The 20,980-nt window shown below is 35.1% G+C and overlaps 1 protein-coding gene across 3 annotated transcripts in view; it reads left to right on the top strand.

Moving 5' to 3' along the window:
• The window catches only part of LOC138167030 (bifunctional heparan sulfate N-deacetylase/N-sulfotransferase 3), a 233,962-nt gene that overhangs the window by 185,060 nt on the left and 27,922 nt on the right, over positions 1-20,980 (top strand). For all 3 annotated transcript variants that reach the window (XM_069095607.1, XM_069095589.1, XM_069095598.1), the window contains exons 7-9: positions 7,499-7,681; positions 13,285-13,381; positions 18,857-18,980. In XM_069095607.1, coding sequence (XP_068951708.1) covers positions 7,499-7,681; positions 13,285-13,381; positions 18,857-18,980 — 404 coding nt within the window. The remainder of the gene's footprint in view (positions 1-7,498; positions 7,682-13,284; positions 13,382-18,856; positions 18,981-20,980) is intronic.

A 20,980-nucleotide genomic window follows, 5' to 3' on the forward strand; every position in this document is an offset into this window, starting at 1 on the left:
CAGTCAATGTACTTCTATGATTCAATTTCTTCTTCTGCACCAATGGTAAAAACCAAAGGTCTTTTCTTTTTCCTCAACTCCTCTGCAGAATTTGACACTATTTCTATGGAGAGTTTTACCATTCTTCCATTCACTCAAGTTCATAGCTCGGGAACCATCCTCATTTCCTCCAGAGACTCAAGAATGTCCTTAGAGAAGGTTTCATTCCCTGCAGTGGGTTCCTTCTTGGGGGTCAGTAGGATATAATCTTGCTGAAATTAACTTGACTTCTAATTTGTTTTCAAGAGTATATTCAGCCTAAGCAGTGAAATCACTTAAGAGAGCAAAGCTCTGGGTTAATCCTATTAGGCCACACCCAACACACTTTAAATATTTTCATATAAACAGGTGAAATAAAATAAAAATGGGACAAAATCTAGCTATTACCTTCCTTTGCAAACTTGTTTGTATGGAAAAAAAATTCTCCAAATGTGTTTGTATGTGTGTGTGTGTATGTGTACACCCACATGTATACATATGCATATCCATAGACATATATAAATTTCTTTGAGTTAATCTTTGCTCTGTATGGTATTGAAAATGTAAATACCATTAGGAAAAAACACCATAAGTCCCTTTTCCTTACATGAACATATGCATATATTAATATATATTTATATATGTGTTTATGCACACACACATTTACAGATGTATAGACCTATTAATGATCACCAAAAGGTATGCAACCTTTTGAAATTCATAATGTATCATTATTCTCCTTCTACAGATAAGAAAAAATAAGTCTCAGAGAGGCAGAGAGAATGATAGTCCTGTACCTAGAACTTGATAAAATCAGGAATCAAATTCAAATCAACTGTGTCCAACTTCTTGGTACCTTGCATAGCAACATCTCAGTCAGCTCTCACTGACTGTTTTTTTTCAAAAACAGGACATGTGATGATTATTATATTATAAATCCTTACTATTTTTTTTTAGCACTAGGACAACTTTTTGTTGTTAGTACTTGATAGGTCACCAAATACATAGAATTTACTAGAGACATCACTCATCTGATGTTTCTTTTCTGTCTAAGTTAACCTTCTTTGAGTTCAGTGTCAAATAGGGCTATCTCTTCCCTTTCTCACAAATGCTAATTATATATTGGACGGCTACATTTTGCCACTATACATAAACAACTTTTCATCCAATACACATACATATAGTCAGTTATATATGTGCTAAAAAAAAAATGCCCTCATCTACTGATCAAATGTGTGCCTTTTTGGCAAATTTCCCATAATTTTAATTTTAAGCAGCTAATTAGTCTTTTGGTTACAAATAATTACTCAGTGTTCATAGAAAGAAATATCACATAAAATTAAATTAGACCTTGTATTGGCATTTTTTCATTTCATTAAAAATGAGTGTATATTAAAGATGATTTATTGTGAGCCGTTCTGTTTTTTTTTTTAATCTCAGCTATGAAGCATTAAAAAAAAATTAAAAAGATTCCCTTTGGGGAAAGGGAAAAAAATGTCTTTTGCTGAACTAGTAACCTTTTCAAGTTTCTTTATTTCCTTTTTTTTTTCTCTTCCAGTGTAGAACTGAAGTTGTTGGCAGTTAAGGAATTGCCAAGAGGTGAACTGGCATTACAAATGTGATAGGTCAAAGCAGGTATATGGAAGAAGGATACCATTAAGAAATCAAACTAACATTTTTGGTGAAAAAAATTTCCAATTATTTCTCTGTTGAGAACAACAGCCAGATTGCTTGTCTGCTTGCACTTTCCAAACTAAATAATAATACAACAAACATGAAAAGGTTACCTGTTCAGCAATACATACATACATATCTATTATATATGTGTGTGTGAATATATACACATATGTGCATTGTATTACCTATGTGTCTACATGTATTTGTGTGTATGCTGATACTATTATTTGCCAAAAGGGAAACATTTTATACATTAGAAAAATACGGAAGTTCTAGTTTAAAAAAAAAGGTAAAGTTTTGGGGTGGAGGGGGTTGATTTTGGTCCTGATAAATGATCTTCCTGCATGGCTTATTTTTCAGCTGGAGAAATAAATCAAGAAGTGTCACTAAGTGATTTTTTTCAAATATTCCTGTGAAACAGGTTTTTTTTTTGGGGGGGGGGTTTGTGATATTATGTCTCTTATATGTTTTGCATAATGTTCAGGTAGATGCACAAAAAGTTAAGATAGAAAAGTGGAAAAGACATACTGGTGGAAGACAGTCTACTTTAAAAAGAGGAAAAAGTTGAATCCCACCCAATAAGTGCCTTGGTCACTCTTAAAGAACCTAATTGGGTTTATTTGCTACACACAGACAATGATGCACCACGTTTTCAAGACTTTTTTTTTAATATTTCTGGTGAATTATCTCTATTTTTCCCATTGATGGAGCATATTTTGTTCTCAGCAATGGGTATTCTGAAAAGTATCACTATTTTGAATGGTATAGCAGAAGAAATTTGCCTGAGATTATAGAAATGTATTCCAAGAGAGGACAAATAAAACCATTCCACAAACTCACAGTGTCCCTGACTTTTTCCATTCTGTTTGGCCAGTGTGTTAGTCAGACAAGTGCAGTGTAGATGTCATGCTGATGAGATAAATCTCTGCTAAAGTTAGATAGGGAATTTGACCTAGTGGCTGTTAAGGTTATTGTGTGTGTGTGTGTGTGTGTGTGTGTGTGTGTGTAGATAAATAGATTTTTAAAAAAATAAGAGTTAGGGTGAATGAAGTAGGTAAAATTCTGGCTTTGAAGTCAGGAAGACCTGTGCCAAAGTTCTTCCTGTGACCCAGTGATAACTGCATGACCCTGGGCATCACTTAATCTCTCAGTGCCCCAGGCAGATCTTCAACAATATAAATTATGGACTAGTTGCTAATCTTCATTAGTTAAGGGAGTTTCTACACTAGTGATGAACAAATACATGTGTGTGTGCTTGTATAATAAAAACATTCAATTGCAAAGTTTTTAAGGTTTTGTTGTTATTGTTGTTTTCATTCATAAGAAATGGGAGTTTGGAACCTTTCTTTGAATTTTATGAAGATAAATATTCTCAGAAACCTAGTTTCTGAATTTCTGAAAAATAGCAATTGTTATTTAGCTGCATTGGAAAGAAATTATAAGATCTTATGATTTAGGACTGGATGCTCCAGCAGTAATCTTGTCCAACCTCCCCATTTTATGGATAAGGAAACTGAGACACAGAGCAGTTACATTTATTTTCCCTTAGTTATCCAGCTAATAAGCAACAGAGTCAAGGTTGGAATCCAAAAGATCAGGTTCTAAAGTCAGCTCTTTGTCCTGTATCATTCTAATGAAGCTCTGTGTGTGTGAGTGTGTGTGTGTGTGTGTGTGTGTGTGTGTGTGTGAGAGAGAGAGTGAGTGAGACTTAGGAGGAAATTCTTTCATTACTAGAAATTATATGGGAACTACCAAATTAAAGAATTCTTTTCATAAAACTTCTCCTTGGTTTGCTGTTTTTGTGGTTGTCTGGTGGGGATTGAGAAGAATAATTGAACCGAAAATACTGTGAAAATAGCTGGAAAATTGAAGAGTCTCATTTTTTAAAGAGAAGCCATAGTGGATAAAAGTTGTGCTTATAAATTCTACTATTGCTTGAGTCTGCTCTCAAGCTGTTTAAAATAACTCTACAAATACTTTCATTATATAAATTCTAAGGTAAAACCTATGCTGAGATAGTGAAGAGAACCTTCACTCTTCAAATAAATCTTCATCACCATGGAAGCTAAACATGGCTGGATTTGCTCAATGGAATAGAATTCCATTCCTTTCTCTTTTCTTTTTCTTTCCTTTTCTTTTCTTTTTCATAATAGTTGAACAATTACATTTTTACCTGATTCCTTATATTATTGCACATTAATGCAATTGCTTTCTCTCAAATCCGCTTCTTCCTTTTTAGTTCCTTAATGCTTAACATTCCATTTACATTCAGGTGATGATGAGGAGGATGACTCATTCACAGGGGACTATTTATTTTAGTAAAGTGTTCTCTTACTGCTTGAACTATTCTGATGACTTGGTTTTGTAGGCCATTGAGTGCCTGGGAGGTTTTCTTTGAAACTCCCATTATATCTGGGAATCATAGCCAAAGGAACTGTTTGGAATTGTCAACAATCTGATTAATACAAGCTGTCTGAAATACCCTATAGAGTCAAAAAAATTTTCCTTGCTGTGAAGACTTTTCCAGATGCTTTATGAATAAAATAGGCTCATTTCTGTATGAATTGGCTGCTTCCATAGTAACAGTCACAATTCCCTTGCATCTTATTTACCTAAATCTTGGGCCTTTTCCCAGAAGGAGGTTTTACACATTCTGAATCTTTGATAATATCAATTTCAGAAAGGGTCAAAGGCTGTAACTATTATCAATGAGGATAGGTAGATAATAGGTAGATAGATGGACAGACGGACAGACAGACAGACAGACAGACAGATAGATAGATAGATAGATAGATAGATAGATAGATATAGATATAGACATGTATGTGTAGATAAATACAGATACCACATAAATAAAAGCATTTTAAGGTCCTCAGTTTTCAAGAATATTTTGATAATCATATACATCTATTTACATATATGAACATATAAGCATACATATATAATATTTAAAGTATTAGAAATTAAAACATCTTAATACTGTTGCCAAAAAAAAAAATAGCCTCTCAAACTCCCCAGGTAGCCATAAGGGTGGAACTGCATCTCATAACTTAAAGAAAAGGACATTTCATTTTTTCCTTGCTCACTTACCAGCTGTCTTCAAAAAAAATCCCCCTCACAGGAACACATAGGACATTACTGATCCATCTCAGGAAAGTGGAGCACATGACCTTCCCTATCAAGCCATGCCTAGTTTCATGGGAGGCGCCTAGTCCAGCAGATGAAAGAATTTCCCTAATACAGTAACATTAAGGGTAGTATATATTGGACTTAGAGTTAGGAAGACTTGACTTCTTACCCTTCCTATGATACTGGCTGTATGATCCTAACAAATCACTTATTCTTTACGTTAGGGGTCCTTAACCGTTTTTTGTGTCTTGGGCTCCTTTGGCAGTGAAGCATATGTCTTCAGAATAATGTTTGTTACTTGTATTTATAACTGAAAAAAAATGTTTACCTTCAGTTAGAGGTTAGTGGGAATAAAGATGTACATTTTTCTTTTTTTTTTTTTGAGGGGGGAAGGCAGGGCAATTGGGGTTAAGTAACTTTCCCAAGGTCACACGGCTAGTTCTGTGTTAAGAGTCTGAGGACGGATTTGAACTCAGGTCCTCCTGACTCGAGGGTTGGTGCTCTATTCACTGTGCCACCTAGCCGCCCCTGAGATGTACATTTTTCAAATCAACATTTATGAAGCTCTGAAATCTATCTATAAGGTCTCTTGTGGCTTTATAGATCCCACATCTTTACTCTATGGACTACAAGTATTTTTTTTTTTACTTATCTATGTCCAAGATAATTTGTGTTCTTCATTTTTCAAGGGATTTTCCATAGTAGAGTCTTCTATGTTAATGAAATTCCTGATCTTTCATATATTCACTTATTATTATTTATTGTATTCATCAACAAATAAGTTTTTAGGCCTGTGTCTAGTTTCTGCCTGACTTTTTTTCTTTGTCCTTTTCCTTGTTGCAAATCACATTTACATAGCACTTTACGCTTTCGAAAGCACTTTGGTAATGAACACTCTGAAAGGTAGAGATGAAAAGACAGAGGCTGAGAAAAGCCAGGCAAATCACCTATGGTCTTCTGGCCAAAGACTTACTTATTTGTGCTGATAAACTTCTGGGATACTTCAGATAACATTAATAATGAACATATTCCTTTGAATTGCTTTAATCCTAGGATCATCAATCAAAAAAAAAAAAAGTGAGTCAAAGATCATCTCATCCAAACAACTTGTTTCACAGATTGTTCGAGATCTCATAAATAGTGAATAGCAGATCGATAATCCAACCCCCCTGATCTAAATCCAACATATGCCCAAGTATGTGAAGGGCTATGATGGGGAAGGAACTTTAAACTTGTTCTGCCTGGCTTCAAGGAAGTTGAAAGCAGGCAGATTTGGGGGGGGGGGCAGAGAGGGAAGGGGACGAAGGGGAAATAAGAATAAATAACCAAAAAATTAGAGCTGTCCCAAAGTGGAAAAGATTCCTTCAAAAGTAGAGAGTTGCCCCTCATGAGGGAGGCTGGATAACTAATTGCAAGTTGCTTTGATTTGTGTTGGACTAGCTGACCAACTATGAGACTCATTAATTCTGGGAAGGATGGATAACTGGTTGTGGTTTAATGTAGGGAAAACAATTTGAAATGTGGTGGAGAAGATAAGAAATGGGACGAAATATAGGTCGTGACATTCCGAAGAATTGTAGTAAGGAATTCTTTGGTTCATTATCCTGAAATTCTGTTGGATTCTTTAAAGATAGAATTTCCAAGAGGATTTTTTTTTCTTTTGGTCTTGCTAGAATTTTTGGAATGCCCATTTATTTGAAAGGTCTTGTCCATTACCCATTCTCACCCTTATCCCCCACCTGCCTAGACATACCTTTAGTTAATATTAAGGATTTGGACTGTGAGAGTTGAAATATCCAGTGACAGCTGATATTCCCTTATTGGTACTAAAATAGGAGATCAGAAGAAGCTTCAGCTGGGATAGAATTAAGGATCCTGGCTGCATTAATATGGATATTAATCATGAGCATGTCATACTGTGGCTCTCTCTTTGCCATACATGTATTTAGAAGATCATATATTTAGGAACGAACTTTTGTTGGTATGTTTTTCAACTCCCTTATTTTAGAAATGGAGAAACCATAATTTGCCTTGCATAGGAAGAATTGAAAACCAAGACCATATCCTCTGCCCCTAAATCTAACTCAATCTTATTCTTAACTCAATCAGTGTAACTAAATTCCAAACAAGGAATTCTGTGAAATTTGGATTCAGTCAAAGGGCCACGCTTGAGGACCTAGAGGGGCACATGTGACCTTGAGGCTGCAGGTTCCCCACCCCTGGAAAAATGTGCCTTCATATGTAATTTTGGAGTCAACGGTGGTAATTCTATGACCACCAAAGGTGGTAATTCTATGTTTAGTTCTTTTTTTTTTTATATGACTGGTACTCAAGAAGTCTTTATCCAGTGGACATTTTTTTTTTGGGGGGGGGGATATTTTTTTTAAACTGTTCCTAGAAAATGTTTATCTTGTAATAGAATAGTATCATCTTTTCACTTTTTCCACTACACATCTCCATAATGAAGTTTTCTTCATGCCTCCAATTCAGTAAACCTCTGTGAACCAAAATCCCTGTGAATATCAGAGGGAAAAAAGGAAAAAAAAAAAAAAAAAAACAGCTCCAGGATTAAGGAAGTTGACGCTCACTAGAACATTGACTGTGACTACACTGCCCTCAAGTGTCAGGAGCACGTAACATGCTGTAATTTACTTGGTACTTTTGTCATTTTCAGATCAGCATCTTCATGACCCATTTGTCCAACTACGGGAACGACCGCCTGGGGTTATATACCTTTGTGAACTTGGCCAACTTTCTGCAGAGCTGGACTAACCTGAGACTGCAGACTCTGCCTCCAGTGCAGCTAGCTCACAAGTACTTTGAACTATTCCCGGAGCAGAAAGACCCTCTCTGGCAGGTAGGATTGACTCCAAAATGGGGCCTGATTTGTAAAACAGAGATAAACTAAGGCTTAAAAAAACCACCAGCAATACCCCCCTTTTTTGCTTCTGTAAGACAATCTTCACCCATGCCTGAAGAGTCAAAGCTTTCAGATAGAGTCCTATACTCTCAAACCGTACTTTAGACACTTACTAGCCGTGTGATACTTAGCAAGTCATGTAATCTTCCTTAGTCTCCGTTCTCCAATCTATAAAACAGGGATAATAATAACACCTACCTAAAAGAGTTTGTTGCAAGTACCAAATGAGACATTGCATGTAAAATGCTTTGCAAACTTAAAACTTATATAGTTCCAGCTATTAATATTATATAAAATTTAATTATTTCAAGAGTTGAAAGATTTAAACAGTCCTTGCATTCTATTGCAGAAAATCTTTGAGTTTTTAGCTGACAATGTGAGTGAGTAATTGTTTTGGTGTCTAAACAATATTTCCATGGTAATTTTAAAGATGGTAAAGATAATGATGTGGTTCAGACCTGTGATTTCTTCATAGGTGTGGAGAATTATGAATGTGGAAACTGCTTCCACTGCATTTTCCATTTACAGATTAGAAACAGGTTTTTAATTTACGTTCTTAGTTTCCCAGGACACTGAGAAGATAAGTGACTTGCCCAGGGTCACACAGTCAGTGTGTATCAGGACTAGGACTTGAGATCAGGTCTTCTTTACTTCAAGTGGATCTCTAAGTGCAGTACCATAGTCACTCTTACTCAATGGTTATCAAAAGTCATGAAATGCAAAAACTACAAAAAAGTCTTCATTTAACAGAGATTATTGAATCAGAAATGGATATTATTTATTTGTTTTCTTATTTATTTGGTTATTGACTCTTTATTTGTTCATTTACTTATTCATTTATTTAGCTATTTATCTCTTCATTTACTTATCATTTACATATTTATTCATTTATTGATCTATATTCTGATTTGTCTATTTTTGCCAAGCTAACGGTGTAGGAGAATGTGTTAGGTAGGAAATGTTTGTTCTTAAGGATAGCTAGGTAAGGCAAATGTCAGAGTTATTAAAAAGTACTGGACAATTTAGAAATGACTTCCCAACCTACGCACTAAGTGGTACTCCAATGATACATGCAACTATGGAAGGAAAACTTTATAATATTACAGCATGACTTTATCACTGAAAACAAAACAAATAATCAGAGACAGAGATAGGTGGGCAGGGAGAAAGACAAAGGTGGTGGGGGGGGGTGACCCGGGAGTCAAGAATACCCAGATTAAAGTTCTCCCTCTGAGCCACCCTGGATATTTGACCCTGTGCAAATCCCTTAACCTATCAGTACTCTAAGGAAACTTGAAGACTTCGAAGTTACAGAGAAGATGCCTACCTGCATTGGTAGAGATGATTTCCTCACCAGGCACTTCCCTGGACCAGTGACATCACAGATTCAGTCCTTGTCCCTAATCATACTTTCCTCCAAACATGTTTTCTCCTAGAATACAGAAGAAGAGATTTTTCTCCTTCCTAGACCTGAAGATTTAAACTAAAGTTCATTTTACCTCTAGGAGTGTAATAGCAAGCACCCTAGCATACCCAGGATAGTCTGCTAGCACAGGTTCTTTGATCTGCTTTTCTCAGAAAGACTGCTCAAAAAGGGGTTAGCAGCCTTACTTTTAATTACATTCACTAGTTAAAGGGAAAGGTCAACACCCTGATTGTCAGCGAAAATACAAGCAGAGAAATTAGCATAAAGACCAACAGACAGGAATCTGCCTGAATCAAAGCAGTATTGCTATACACTTTACATGTACCATTGGATCAAGAGAGGCTTTACATCTGAGCATTTGAGGGGTTCGAACACATGACTACTGTCAACCAGGAAATCAAATGGTTCTTCTCATAAGCAAACCCCCAAAGCAAAATACCAACTCAGAATATGCATACACTTCTCAGAACCAGAAGGCATCACAACCCTCCTTACTCAGTGCCTAATTAGGTTAGTACCAAAAGGTGTGAAAGCCTTCCTACAAGCAAGCCTCCCCTTAGCAAGTTTCTCTTTAAGCAAGATCCTTCCTCACTGGGCTCTATGTGATTCAGGCTGTATCACTGCTGGCCACATAGACCTATTAATGGGTGGGGAGATCTTATATCCTATTAACATTACAAGGAGTTGTTCAGAAACAGAGTAATTCCAGTAGGGCTGAATCCACTCCAGTGTCAAAGAAGCAGACATAGCAGCATAAGGGTTTGTTCTGCTTACAGAAGAGAGTTCTCTTTGCAGAGGGTTTATTCCAAGATTCCTTTTCCAGGAGTGCTATTAGGGGAAGTGTTTGCATTTAAGTGATAGCTAACATTTGTATGTTTTATTTATATTATATACCTTGATCCTACCAAAAACCTTTGGAGACAGTACTATTGGTTTTACCTCTTTTATAGATGAGAAAGCTGAACTCAGACAGGTTAAGTAAATGGCCCAAGTTGACCCAGCTACCAAATAATGGAGGCAAGATTTGAACCAGGTGTAAGGTCACTCCAAATGTAATACGATACCATCTTCATATTGCTTAAACTTTGATAGTTACAATTTGGCTCTAACCTCTATCCCCAGATTTATTTCATGTTACTCCCCTGTAGACATTTTATGTTTCAGCCAAATTGGACTACCTCTTGTCCCTCCCTTTAAAGAAAAATTGAAAAAAGTGAAAAACTTCAGAGATGAATGCATTTATAAATGCCCTCAACTCTGGAACTAGAGTGAGTCTATTCAGATCCTTCCATATCTGACTTCTAAGTTATTTGTCACAGAGTACCCTAATAACAGACAAAAGTGAACTGAGCTTTAAAAAAAAAGTAGACTTTGATTATGCAATTGAAGACCATGTAAGACAGACAATGGGACAAGTCCTAGAACCGAAGGTGAAAATCTGGAGTTCAAATCTCATCTCTGCTTTTTAAGTTCTTATTCTATCTATAAAACTTTGGGCAAATCACCAAGTCACCCAACTTCCTTCATTCTCAGGTTTCTCATCTTTATAATGAGAAAGCTAACTAACCAAGTTCTAGTGATTGATATTTGGAATTTTAATAATTGCATGAACCATGCTTACTTTTTAGGCACTATAAATCAGTATCACAAAATAACAGTCATTATTCTAAAATGTAATTTTCTTAATATTTTAATAATTTTTCACATGGGAAATATTGCTATTATAAGTAACAAATTCTGAACTGATCTCTATACAAGACAGTTGCCAAAATGAATATCCTATTTATTTTTCTTTACATCTGTTCTGTGTTAAAAATAAGCTACACTATAAAGGCTGATACTATAAAAAATTAGGGGAGCAAGGAATAGTTTATTTGTGAGATTTATGGAGAATGGAGGAATTTATGACCAAACAAGAGATAGAAAACATTATGAAATGCAAAATGGATAATTTTGATTATGTTAAATTGAAAAGTTTTCGCACAAAGCCAATGCAACCAAGATTAGGAGGGAAGCAGAAAACTAGGAAAGAATTTTTACAACCAGTGTCTCTGATAAAAGCCTCATTTCTTTTTTTTTAAAGCAATTGGGGTTAAGTAACTTGCTCAAGGTTACACGGCCAGTTATTTCTGCGTGTGGTGCTAAGTGTCTGAACCTGGATTCAATCCCCAGGTCATCCTGACACTGGGGCCGGTGCTCTTACTCACTGTGCTTACCTGGCCGCCCCTAAACCTCATTTCTAAAATATATAGAGAACTGAGGCAAATTCACAAGAATACAAGTCATTCCCCAATTGATAAATGGTCAAAGGACATAAACAGGCAGTTTTCAGACGAAAAAATTAAAACTATCTCTAATTATATGAAAATATGCTCCAAATCACTATTGATTAGAGAGATGCAAATGAAAACATCTCTGACATACCATATTACACCTATCAGATTGGCTAACATGGAAAAAAAAGGAAATGATAAATGTTGAAGAGGATGTGGGAATGTTGAGACATTAATTCATTGTTGGTGGAGCTGTGATCTGATCCAACTGTTCTGGAGAACAATTTGGAACTATGCCCAAAGGGGTATAAAATGCGCATACCCTGACCCAGCAATGCACTTCTAGGGCTGTATCCCAAAGAGATCATACAAATGGGTAAAGGTCCCACATGTACAAAAATATTTATAGCAGCTTTTTTTTGTGGTGTCCCTTCAAGGGGATGCCCATCAATTGGGGAATGGCTAAATAAGTTGTGGTATATGAATGTAATAGAATACTATTATGCTATAAGAAATGATGAAAAGTCAGACTTTAGAGAAACCTGGAAAGACTTATATGAACTGATGCTGAGTGAGGGGAGCAGAACTAGAAGAACATTGTACACAGTGACAGCCACAGTGTGTAAAGACAGATTTTGATAGACTTAGCCCTTCTCAGCAATGCAAGGACCTAAAACAATTCCAAAGGACACATGATGGAAAATGCCACCCACGTCCAGTGAAAGAGCTATGAAATTGGAATGCAGAATGAAGTAGAATATTTTTTTTTGTCTTGTTTTATTTTTTTTTCTTTCTCATGGTTTTTCCCATTCGTTATAATTCTTCTATGCAACATGACTAATGTGAAAATGTGTTTAATTGGAATGTATGTGTAGAGCCCATATCAGATTGCAATCCCTCTTGGGGAGGGAGGAAACAGAGAGTGGGAGAAAATTTAAAACTTTTGTAAGTAAATGTTGAAAAGTAAAAATAAATAATTTAATAAATTGGGGAAAAAATAAGCTACAACTTTAAAATGCTATAGTCTATGGTATATTTATAATAGAAATATAAGCTGAACCCTCTTGACCACTTTTGAGAATAATGATAAAAGACATCATAATCTTAATTTTTTTTCCAAATAATATGCACCCTGATGTTGAAATTAAATGATATGAATCTTATATGAATTTGCATATATGTAGTACCAGTTAAATTAATTAAACGATTAACTTTCTGTTCCATTTTAAAATGCAACATTTTCAGTGACTCTAAGAAAAAAAGTTACATTTCTACATTATCTAAACATCTGTGCTGAAATTAAGGACATCTAGCCAGAACAGTTTGGTTTCTGTAAATATTACTTCTATTATTGGACAGATCCTTATCTTTTAAAGCTCAGCAAGAACACTCAAAGAATAATATAAGAACCTGATCCATTATATTTTGGTTATTTATTGAGAGCTGATATTCTAGTATCCTTTAGGTTAGAAGGAATCCCCTGCATAGAAGGCTAATAAGACCAAGAAAAAAGCCTTTATAGAAAAAATTTAAGACTTTAAAATGCTAATAGAGAAAGTATTAAAATACTCAATAATGTGAGGCTATTTTCTTGGTATTCGATAGTGGTTTTTTTCTCCCCTATTTCCATCCTCAGTGGAATATCAACTTCAGTATATATAAAATGCCTTTGTAGAAAAGATTCACTGATGCTGTACCAAAGGTTTTTACTGTTCTAGGAAAAAAAAGACAGCAAAACCATACTTCCTGAGATGGTTTTGAGTAGCTAGGGTTGAAGTACCAAAAAAAAAAATGTTTTATATGCTGATCCCTGATGCTCATTCTTTTTTTTCTCCAATTAGAATCCTTGTGATGACAAACGCCACAGAGATATCTGGTCTAAAGAAAAAACCTGTGATCGATTACCAAAATTTTTGGTAATAGGACCTCAGAAAACTGGTGAGAGCTCTTTTCTTATATTTTATGAAATTAGTCATATAACAAGTCAAATTATCAGACAGTTTACATAGTACTTCTAGCACTTTGAAAATGCTTTCTTCAAATTCTGATGAACTAACACTTTTTCTTTCCAAGTATAATAATTTAGTTCAATAACATACTTAAGTGCACATCAAAATGATTTTCTTTTTCTCAAGATAAAAACAAATGCCATGAAGGTTGAATATGTAAATTCTGTGCCAAATGTTACCTGTTCTCAAAGGGCTTCATTGACAAGTGTTGTGATCACCACTTCTAAAATCAAGTTCTTCACATAATCACAGGATGAATGGCAGAACTTTCTCAAAAGTCAAGAGGGAGACATTTAAGTATCTGTCATCCCATACAGTAAATGCTTCACAGGGAGAAAAAAATACTTTCTCAGGTTGTCAGTCTTCCCAACATGTGCATTGCTAAACTGACTCTTTGGCAGACATGACTGTTCTTAACAAGCTAAAAGATGCCTGACATGCTGAACTCCCAGATATAAACAAAGTTTTGTGCAGTTTATGGGAATGCAGATATTGTGTACCCATACCCAGAAGAAAGCCTTTCCACCTCCTCTAACATTCACATTTCTTTCTCACAAACTATCTGCTTCCATAAGATTATTAAAACAACCCCAGTGAAAGCTTTAGAACTGTCATTCCTGGACTTTGATCTTTATCTTCCAAGGTGGATTCTGTGGGATTGTGGTTGACTCTCTTGGATTTTGGCCACATAAATAGTTCACATTTATGTAGGGTCTTCAGATTTGCAAAGAACTTCACATATATCTCATGTGACCTTCACAACAGTTTGGCAAGGTTATTATTATCCCATTTTGCAGATGAGAAAACAGAGGTTCAAGAGGTTACATACCTTGTCAATTGACTACAGCTTTTAGTTGTCTAAGACTGGGATTTGAATATAGGTCCTTGTTTCCTAGTCTATAGTACTCTGCCTGCTATACAACATTTCCTCTATACTTCTATTTATTAATGCCAACAAGCATTTAATGAGTCTTTACTATGCTCCAAACACTATGCTACATGAATACAAAGACCAAAAGAAAAAAACCAAAATCCAATCTTACAAACAAAAATAGTCCTTGCACTTAGGGACCTAACATTTTATTGGTTGGAAACAACATATTACAGATGTAAGCATAAACAAAATACATACAGAGGAAAGACAAAGTAATTTCAGGAGTGGAAAGCATCAACAACTGGGGAAATCAGTGAAATTTTTGCATACTAGGTGGTACATGAGCTGTGCTTTGAAGAAATCTACAAATTCTTCAGAATGAAGGTGAGGATGGAGAGCATTGCAGGAATGGGTGGACAGGCCATTCAAAATCATGGAGACCAGAAACTGGTGTTAGTAAGGCAATTTGGCTGGAGTTCAGAATACCTATACTGGAGTAATAAGAAATCCTTTGGAAATGTAGGTTGAAACCAGATCATGAAAGACTTAAAATGTAAGACAGAAGAGTTTGTATTTTATCTTGGAGGGAAAAAAGGATCCATAGACAGGGAGGCAGTGTGGTATAGTAGAAAGAAAAATGTACTTCAAATTATTTGAACCAAGTTTAAATCCTAACACTGTCACTTACTACATTGGTGATTCCAGACAAGTTATTTAAAAACTCTTTCTGCATCTTGGTTCCCTCATCTATAAAATGAGGGTGTTGGATTGATAACCTGTAAGATTTTTCCAAGTCAAGATCTAGGTTCCTTGATATTCTTTTTTTTTGTATGAATTTTTAAATATATGAATGTATATTTATTTATTTATTATTATTATTTATATTTATTATATTTGTTTACATTATATATTTGTTTATATTATATATTATTTATATGTTTTCAACATTCACTTCCATAAGATTTTGAGTTTTGAATTTTCTCCTCCATCCTCTCTTCCCAAGATGGCAAGCAATCTGATATAGGCTCTACTTATACATTCATATTAAACATATTATCAAATTATTCTGTGATATTCTTGAGTAGGGGTGTGACATGGTCAGACACGTGCTTTAGTACTCTCGATGTCTGGTGCCCCTAGAGAATGTGGCATGATGTTCAGCATCATGTGGCATGATGAGACTGTTTTTTCCCATGTGCCCATTTCCATAACTTGCCCAACACATGAAAGCCTTAACATATTCTTTTTGTTAACTTTTTTTTGAAGGGGGAAGGCAAAGCAATTGGAGTTATATGACTTGCCCAAAATCACACAGCTAGTTAAGTGTCAAGTGTCTGAGTATGGGTTAGAAATCAGGTCTTTCTGACTCCAGGGCCAGTGCTCTATTCACTACACCACTTAGCTGCCCCACTTGAACATATCCTAACTTAAGTTTTTTTAACTTAAAAGTAAAGTGAAAGTCAGAGGTGCATGGTTTCAGTCTGAGGTAGAGAACCATAGTTTTATGGTGACTTAGACCAGGAAGGAACCTTAGAGGTCAGGTCAACTTCTAATCCCACCTCTTCAAAATCCCTGACTGGTTTATTCCAGTCTTGTTTAGTTTTCTACCTAATACACAAAGGTCAGCTGTGTCTCCTTTCTTTTTCAGATAAAGGGAAATGAGTTTCAGGGAATAGAGCACTTAATTTTCCAAGAACATCTTGGACTCTGTTTCACAGTCATTATACATAAAATTTATAAAGAAAATATTTTCTTGTCATATTATAAGTAAATGAGTTGCAGTCTATCCATTTATCCACAGTCACAAAAAAAAACATGATTGGATTCAGGGATAATCTCAGTCAGAATTACCCAATGTTACATGGAACCTTTGTGTTCTTCATGATAAGTAATAAATGCTTATTGAATTGAATTGAATTGGAAATGAATAGGAGTTTTTTGTGAAAATGTGGTATAACAAAGATATTTTCCCCTGTAGTATTACATGTAAAATTTTATATGTCTCATAGATTTTCAGCTGGAGGGGAATTTAGGGGTCATTTAGTGAAACCCCTCCTCATTTTACAGATAAAGAAATTGAGGCCCAGAAAAGTAAGCATTTTTTTCCCAAGCTTCCCAAGAAATAAGTGTAAGAGGTGAGATTTAAACCTCAGTAACACAAGACTCGGAAGCCAATGCTTTTTTCCATCTTATCATATTTCTTCTCCATAGAATACATATTATACTTGTTATAAAAATATACATATTCTTCTATTTTGCTTCAAAATCTCCCCAGCTACATACATATCCCAAGGGTAGTTGAATACCTTGAATGTTCCGCATCCAACAAAGATACAGAGACACACGCCTGTGGCACCAACATTTATGAGACATTTTATTATATATTATAAAAGTTCTGTGGTATATTTTTTGAAAAAAATGTTTATTTAGACCCTATCTTTCTCTATTTACTTGCTCAGCAAAATTGTCTTTGATAAAATGACTCATTTTTACATTAAAGAGATAGATATCACAGATATAAGGAAAATACTAAAAATAAAAGATCATAAGGAAAAAGATTTTACCCATTAAATAAGATATGATGTAATAACCAAGTAGAATTGAAACAATCATCCCTAATGAGAGACACACATGATACGTGTGACCAAAAATATGACCAAATCTGATGAACATTTCTAGACCTTGACCTGGAAGAAAAACTGAAATTAAACTGATGTACTCTCAATAGATTACATGATTGTGCAAGTAGTGTTAAAAAATATGTAAATAGATGCTGTAAGAGCTATTTTTAGCCAAAGCATACTGAATTCATAGATTAAAAATTGTATGTGTTATAATCCCTTTAACTAGTATCATAACATCATAGATCTAGAGATAGAAGAAATCTTGTAGGGATATTAAGTCCAATTCCCTCATTTTTTAAATCAGGGAACTGAGAGGCACAGAGAGGTTATGTGACTTACTGGCTGTTACACAGCTAAGTATCTGGGTTGTTTTTCCTGACTCCTAGAAAAATATTCTCTCTACTTTATTACTCTGTTTCTTGCGGTATTTGAAAACCTGATTTCTAGAATTCATCCATATACAGTTATGTTTTATATGAGTCCACCTAACTTGAATCTCTCTGATAACATGGTCAAAACTTAATTAATTTTGATGAGGGCGGGGGGGGGGGGCTCTACAGGAGGCGGGGATAACTGATCATGCATCTTAACAATGCTGTTAATTTGTTTTTCAGAAACTGTCCCCTTTGAATATACTTTCCCACAAATCTGAAGTTCTTTTGGGGCTATGTGGCTCCATTAGAAAATGCAACATTTAAAACTGCTGTTCCTGAAGGAATTTAAAAACCTTTTTTTCTGTAAAATTGACATATTTAACACCTTGCTGTAGGAAGCACTATGAATACAGAAACATATTCCAAGCCACATCCAGTCTTCTGAACTACTTTATTGCTATCTGGTCATTTAGTTTTGCCTAGAGTTTATCCAATATTCAGAGACATTAGAAGGAACTTTACATGAAAACCTGGGGGCAGATTTGGCTTTAGTATATCACAATACATTTTTTTCAAGAGGTTTTTGCTTGGCAGGATGCTTTGATATACGTAATCTCTTTTCACCTTCACTCAAAGACTACAATAGGTAAAATAAGTATTTTCAGATGAAAAAAGTGAAAAACAAAGAGGGTGACAATGGAAGGACCCTTAGAGGTCACCTAATCCAACCACCTCATTCTATAGTTTGAGAAGCTTGAGGCCACAGAGGTTGACATGCCAATAAGAAGCAGGACTGGAATTTGAAAACAAGTCCTCTTATTCCCAAACCACTAGGATTATGTGGAAAATAAATGGTGAAGTAGGATAGGAATCCAGACCTTCCAATACCTAATTCAGTACCCTTTATACTGTATTAAACTATCTTCCTTAAAAAAAAAAGGTTTTGTTTAATCTTTTGTTTCTTTCTATATCACCATAGTTTCCCCAGTATCACTTTTCCCTCTCCCTTGCAGAGAGACATTCCATATAACAAGTCGTATTTTTAAGACAAAAGAACAGGGAAAAAATTCACTATAACTGATCAATACATCAAAAAAGTCTGAAAACATGTACAACATATAACACTTGTGGACCTTGTACCTCTGCAAAGGAGAGGAGTGGGTGTGTCTTCTCATGTCACTTTTTTAAGCCATAATTTTTCATTATTTTTTTGTCATTCCTTTCATTTACATGGTTGTAGTCATTGCATACATTGTTTTTTTTTACTCTGTCTATATTCAAAACATTCATCATTTCTTACAATGTACCACATTTTGTTTAGCCATTCCCTGATTGATGGACATATCTTCCTTGTTGTTAATCTGTTTTCTTTAGAGTGTCAGAATTCCAAAAAATGAAATTCAAAAAATGTTCATGATATAACTGTATAGACACTTATCTTTATTTATTTTCCCACTGACATGAAATGATACTGTTAATTGGGAAATCATGCCTTGACTTTGTTGACCTTTGACCTTCTTTCCTCTTTCCAGGTACCACAGCTTTGTTTTTGTTCCTGGTTATGCATCCTTCCATCATTAGTAACTCCCCCAGCCCAAAAACCTTTGAGGAGGTACAGTTCTTTAATAGAAATAACTACCACAGGGGGATTGATTGGTAAGATGGGTTATTAGTATAAATCTAAAAAAGTATATATACTGTGCACAGTACAAAAAAATAGCATTACTGCTCATAATGTAAGTTTGTAGACATTCCAAAGTGCCTCTGTGCCTTGATAATTGAATAAATGTTAGGAAACACAAAAATTGTAACTTACTTTTCTGCACTTGTGAAGGAACGTAGCCTTTCTAAGAGATACACATAGATGCACAGCTTCCAACTTTATTAATTATGATGGAAATCATAGAGGCAAAGAGAAACAACATCCAGTAATTGATGCTTTTGCTAAAATTAGTAGAGCAAATTGCTTTTTCACACCTCTCAAGTTTTGAGACTATCATGTCTCTCTTCTTATATACTTGACATTATTATTACAGATGTGCATGTTTTCAACTTAGACTTTAAGGTCAATCAATAGTAAGATTAGCAAGTTGTACAAGTTGTAGAATATAAAAAGCCACAGCTATCAATAATTAAGGCCTTAAGCAACTTAACATCAGTTTTTCAAATGAAAATATAGAAATGTAGTACCAGGGTGGGAAGGTGGTATAAAGTAATTAAAACATAAACTCCCTCACATGTTATATAATTGGCTGTCTTTTTTAAATGCTTACTACCACTGCCAACCCAGATTTTGTTCAGAAATATACATATTCTTCTATTTTGTCTCAAAATCTCCCCAGCTCCATACATATCCTAAGTGTAGTCATATACATACATGTTGTTAAACTTCTCTGGTATGTAGGCATGAAGGAGGAAGTGCAGACATGTGAAGATCTTATGATTTTTGGAAAACAGTAGGATCACAAGTATTTTTGCATTGTTTTTATGTAATGATTTGCTCCTAAGAAGCTCTGATTATAATTGAGCTCTTTCTTTTAACTGCATGATCTCAGTTTTAGAAAAACAATGGATCCCTTCCTTGATAGTTGCTGGATGTTCTGGATTGAGAGGGAGCAGAATGTCTTGAGTGTATTGCTTTCTGTCTTATGGTTAGTTTTCCATATTGATTAAGCATGAGACTCTCAGCTGATTTACAAGCAGTGAGAATTCAGAAATTATCTATTGATCACTGCAAAAACCTTTTAATAACTATTTACTCTAATCTGAATGCCATAGTGAAAAAGGCTTGATGCTAGCACAAAGCCAATATGAAATCAAAATAAATTACTTCCTCCTCCCCCTTTCTTTCCACCTGACAGTGATGTCTAGGAAGAATCTCTTTCCCTGAAGGAATGATAAAAGAGAGGATTTGTTTGAAAAGACTTGGTTACTTAGGATTCACAGGGATGATAGGTGTAATGTAGAGGCAGGTGGCACACATTCATAGACTACAATAAATGACAAAGAATTATGCAGGAGAAGGCATAAAAGATTTCATCTGAGAAATGTATGACTAGTTAAAAAGAAAGGTGAAGGGGTTTGTCACAAAGCAAGAGTAAGAGATAACTGTTGGTCAGTGTGCTTCACAGGGATCCATGAAGTGAAGAGAACAAGATAGTGGATTCCCTCTACTAGATATGCCAAGGGACATGGACAAAAGCCACATGGTACTGGCATTCATGGAAGAGCTACAATCTCTGTGGCTGGAGGGAATACTTACATTGGCAAGATCACAGATCTATTGATGTATTTAAGAGTATAAAGGCAAATAATCAGTGGAGAGCATTGTGTTGGTACAGCTAGAAATGCAGAGAAGCAAAAGACCTGAGATTTACTCTCAAGGAGTTTACAAAATATCAAAAGTTGAAAAGTGAAATGATAACATGATAGTTAAGTAGCATTTCACAATGATTAAATAATAAAATGACAATAGCTTGCATCATACAGGCTTTAAGGATGGCAAAGTTCCTTACATATGCTATTTCATTTGATAGGAGGTTAGGTGACTTGCTCAGGGTCACACAATAAGTATCTGAGGTAGGATTTCAACTCACTTTCCTGACTCCATCCATATCCAGCCCTCTTAAATTCTTCATTCTTAAAGAGAATCATGA

The sequence above is a fragment of the Petaurus breviceps genome, unplaced genomic scaffold (assembly GCF_028583685.1).
Source record: "Petaurus breviceps papuanus isolate PSGF00001 unplaced genomic scaffold, PetGlider_PUasm1.0 126, whole genome shotgun sequence".
Classification (NCBI taxonomy): Eukaryota; Metazoa; Chordata; class Mammalia; order Diprotodontia; family Petauridae; genus Petaurus; species Petaurus breviceps.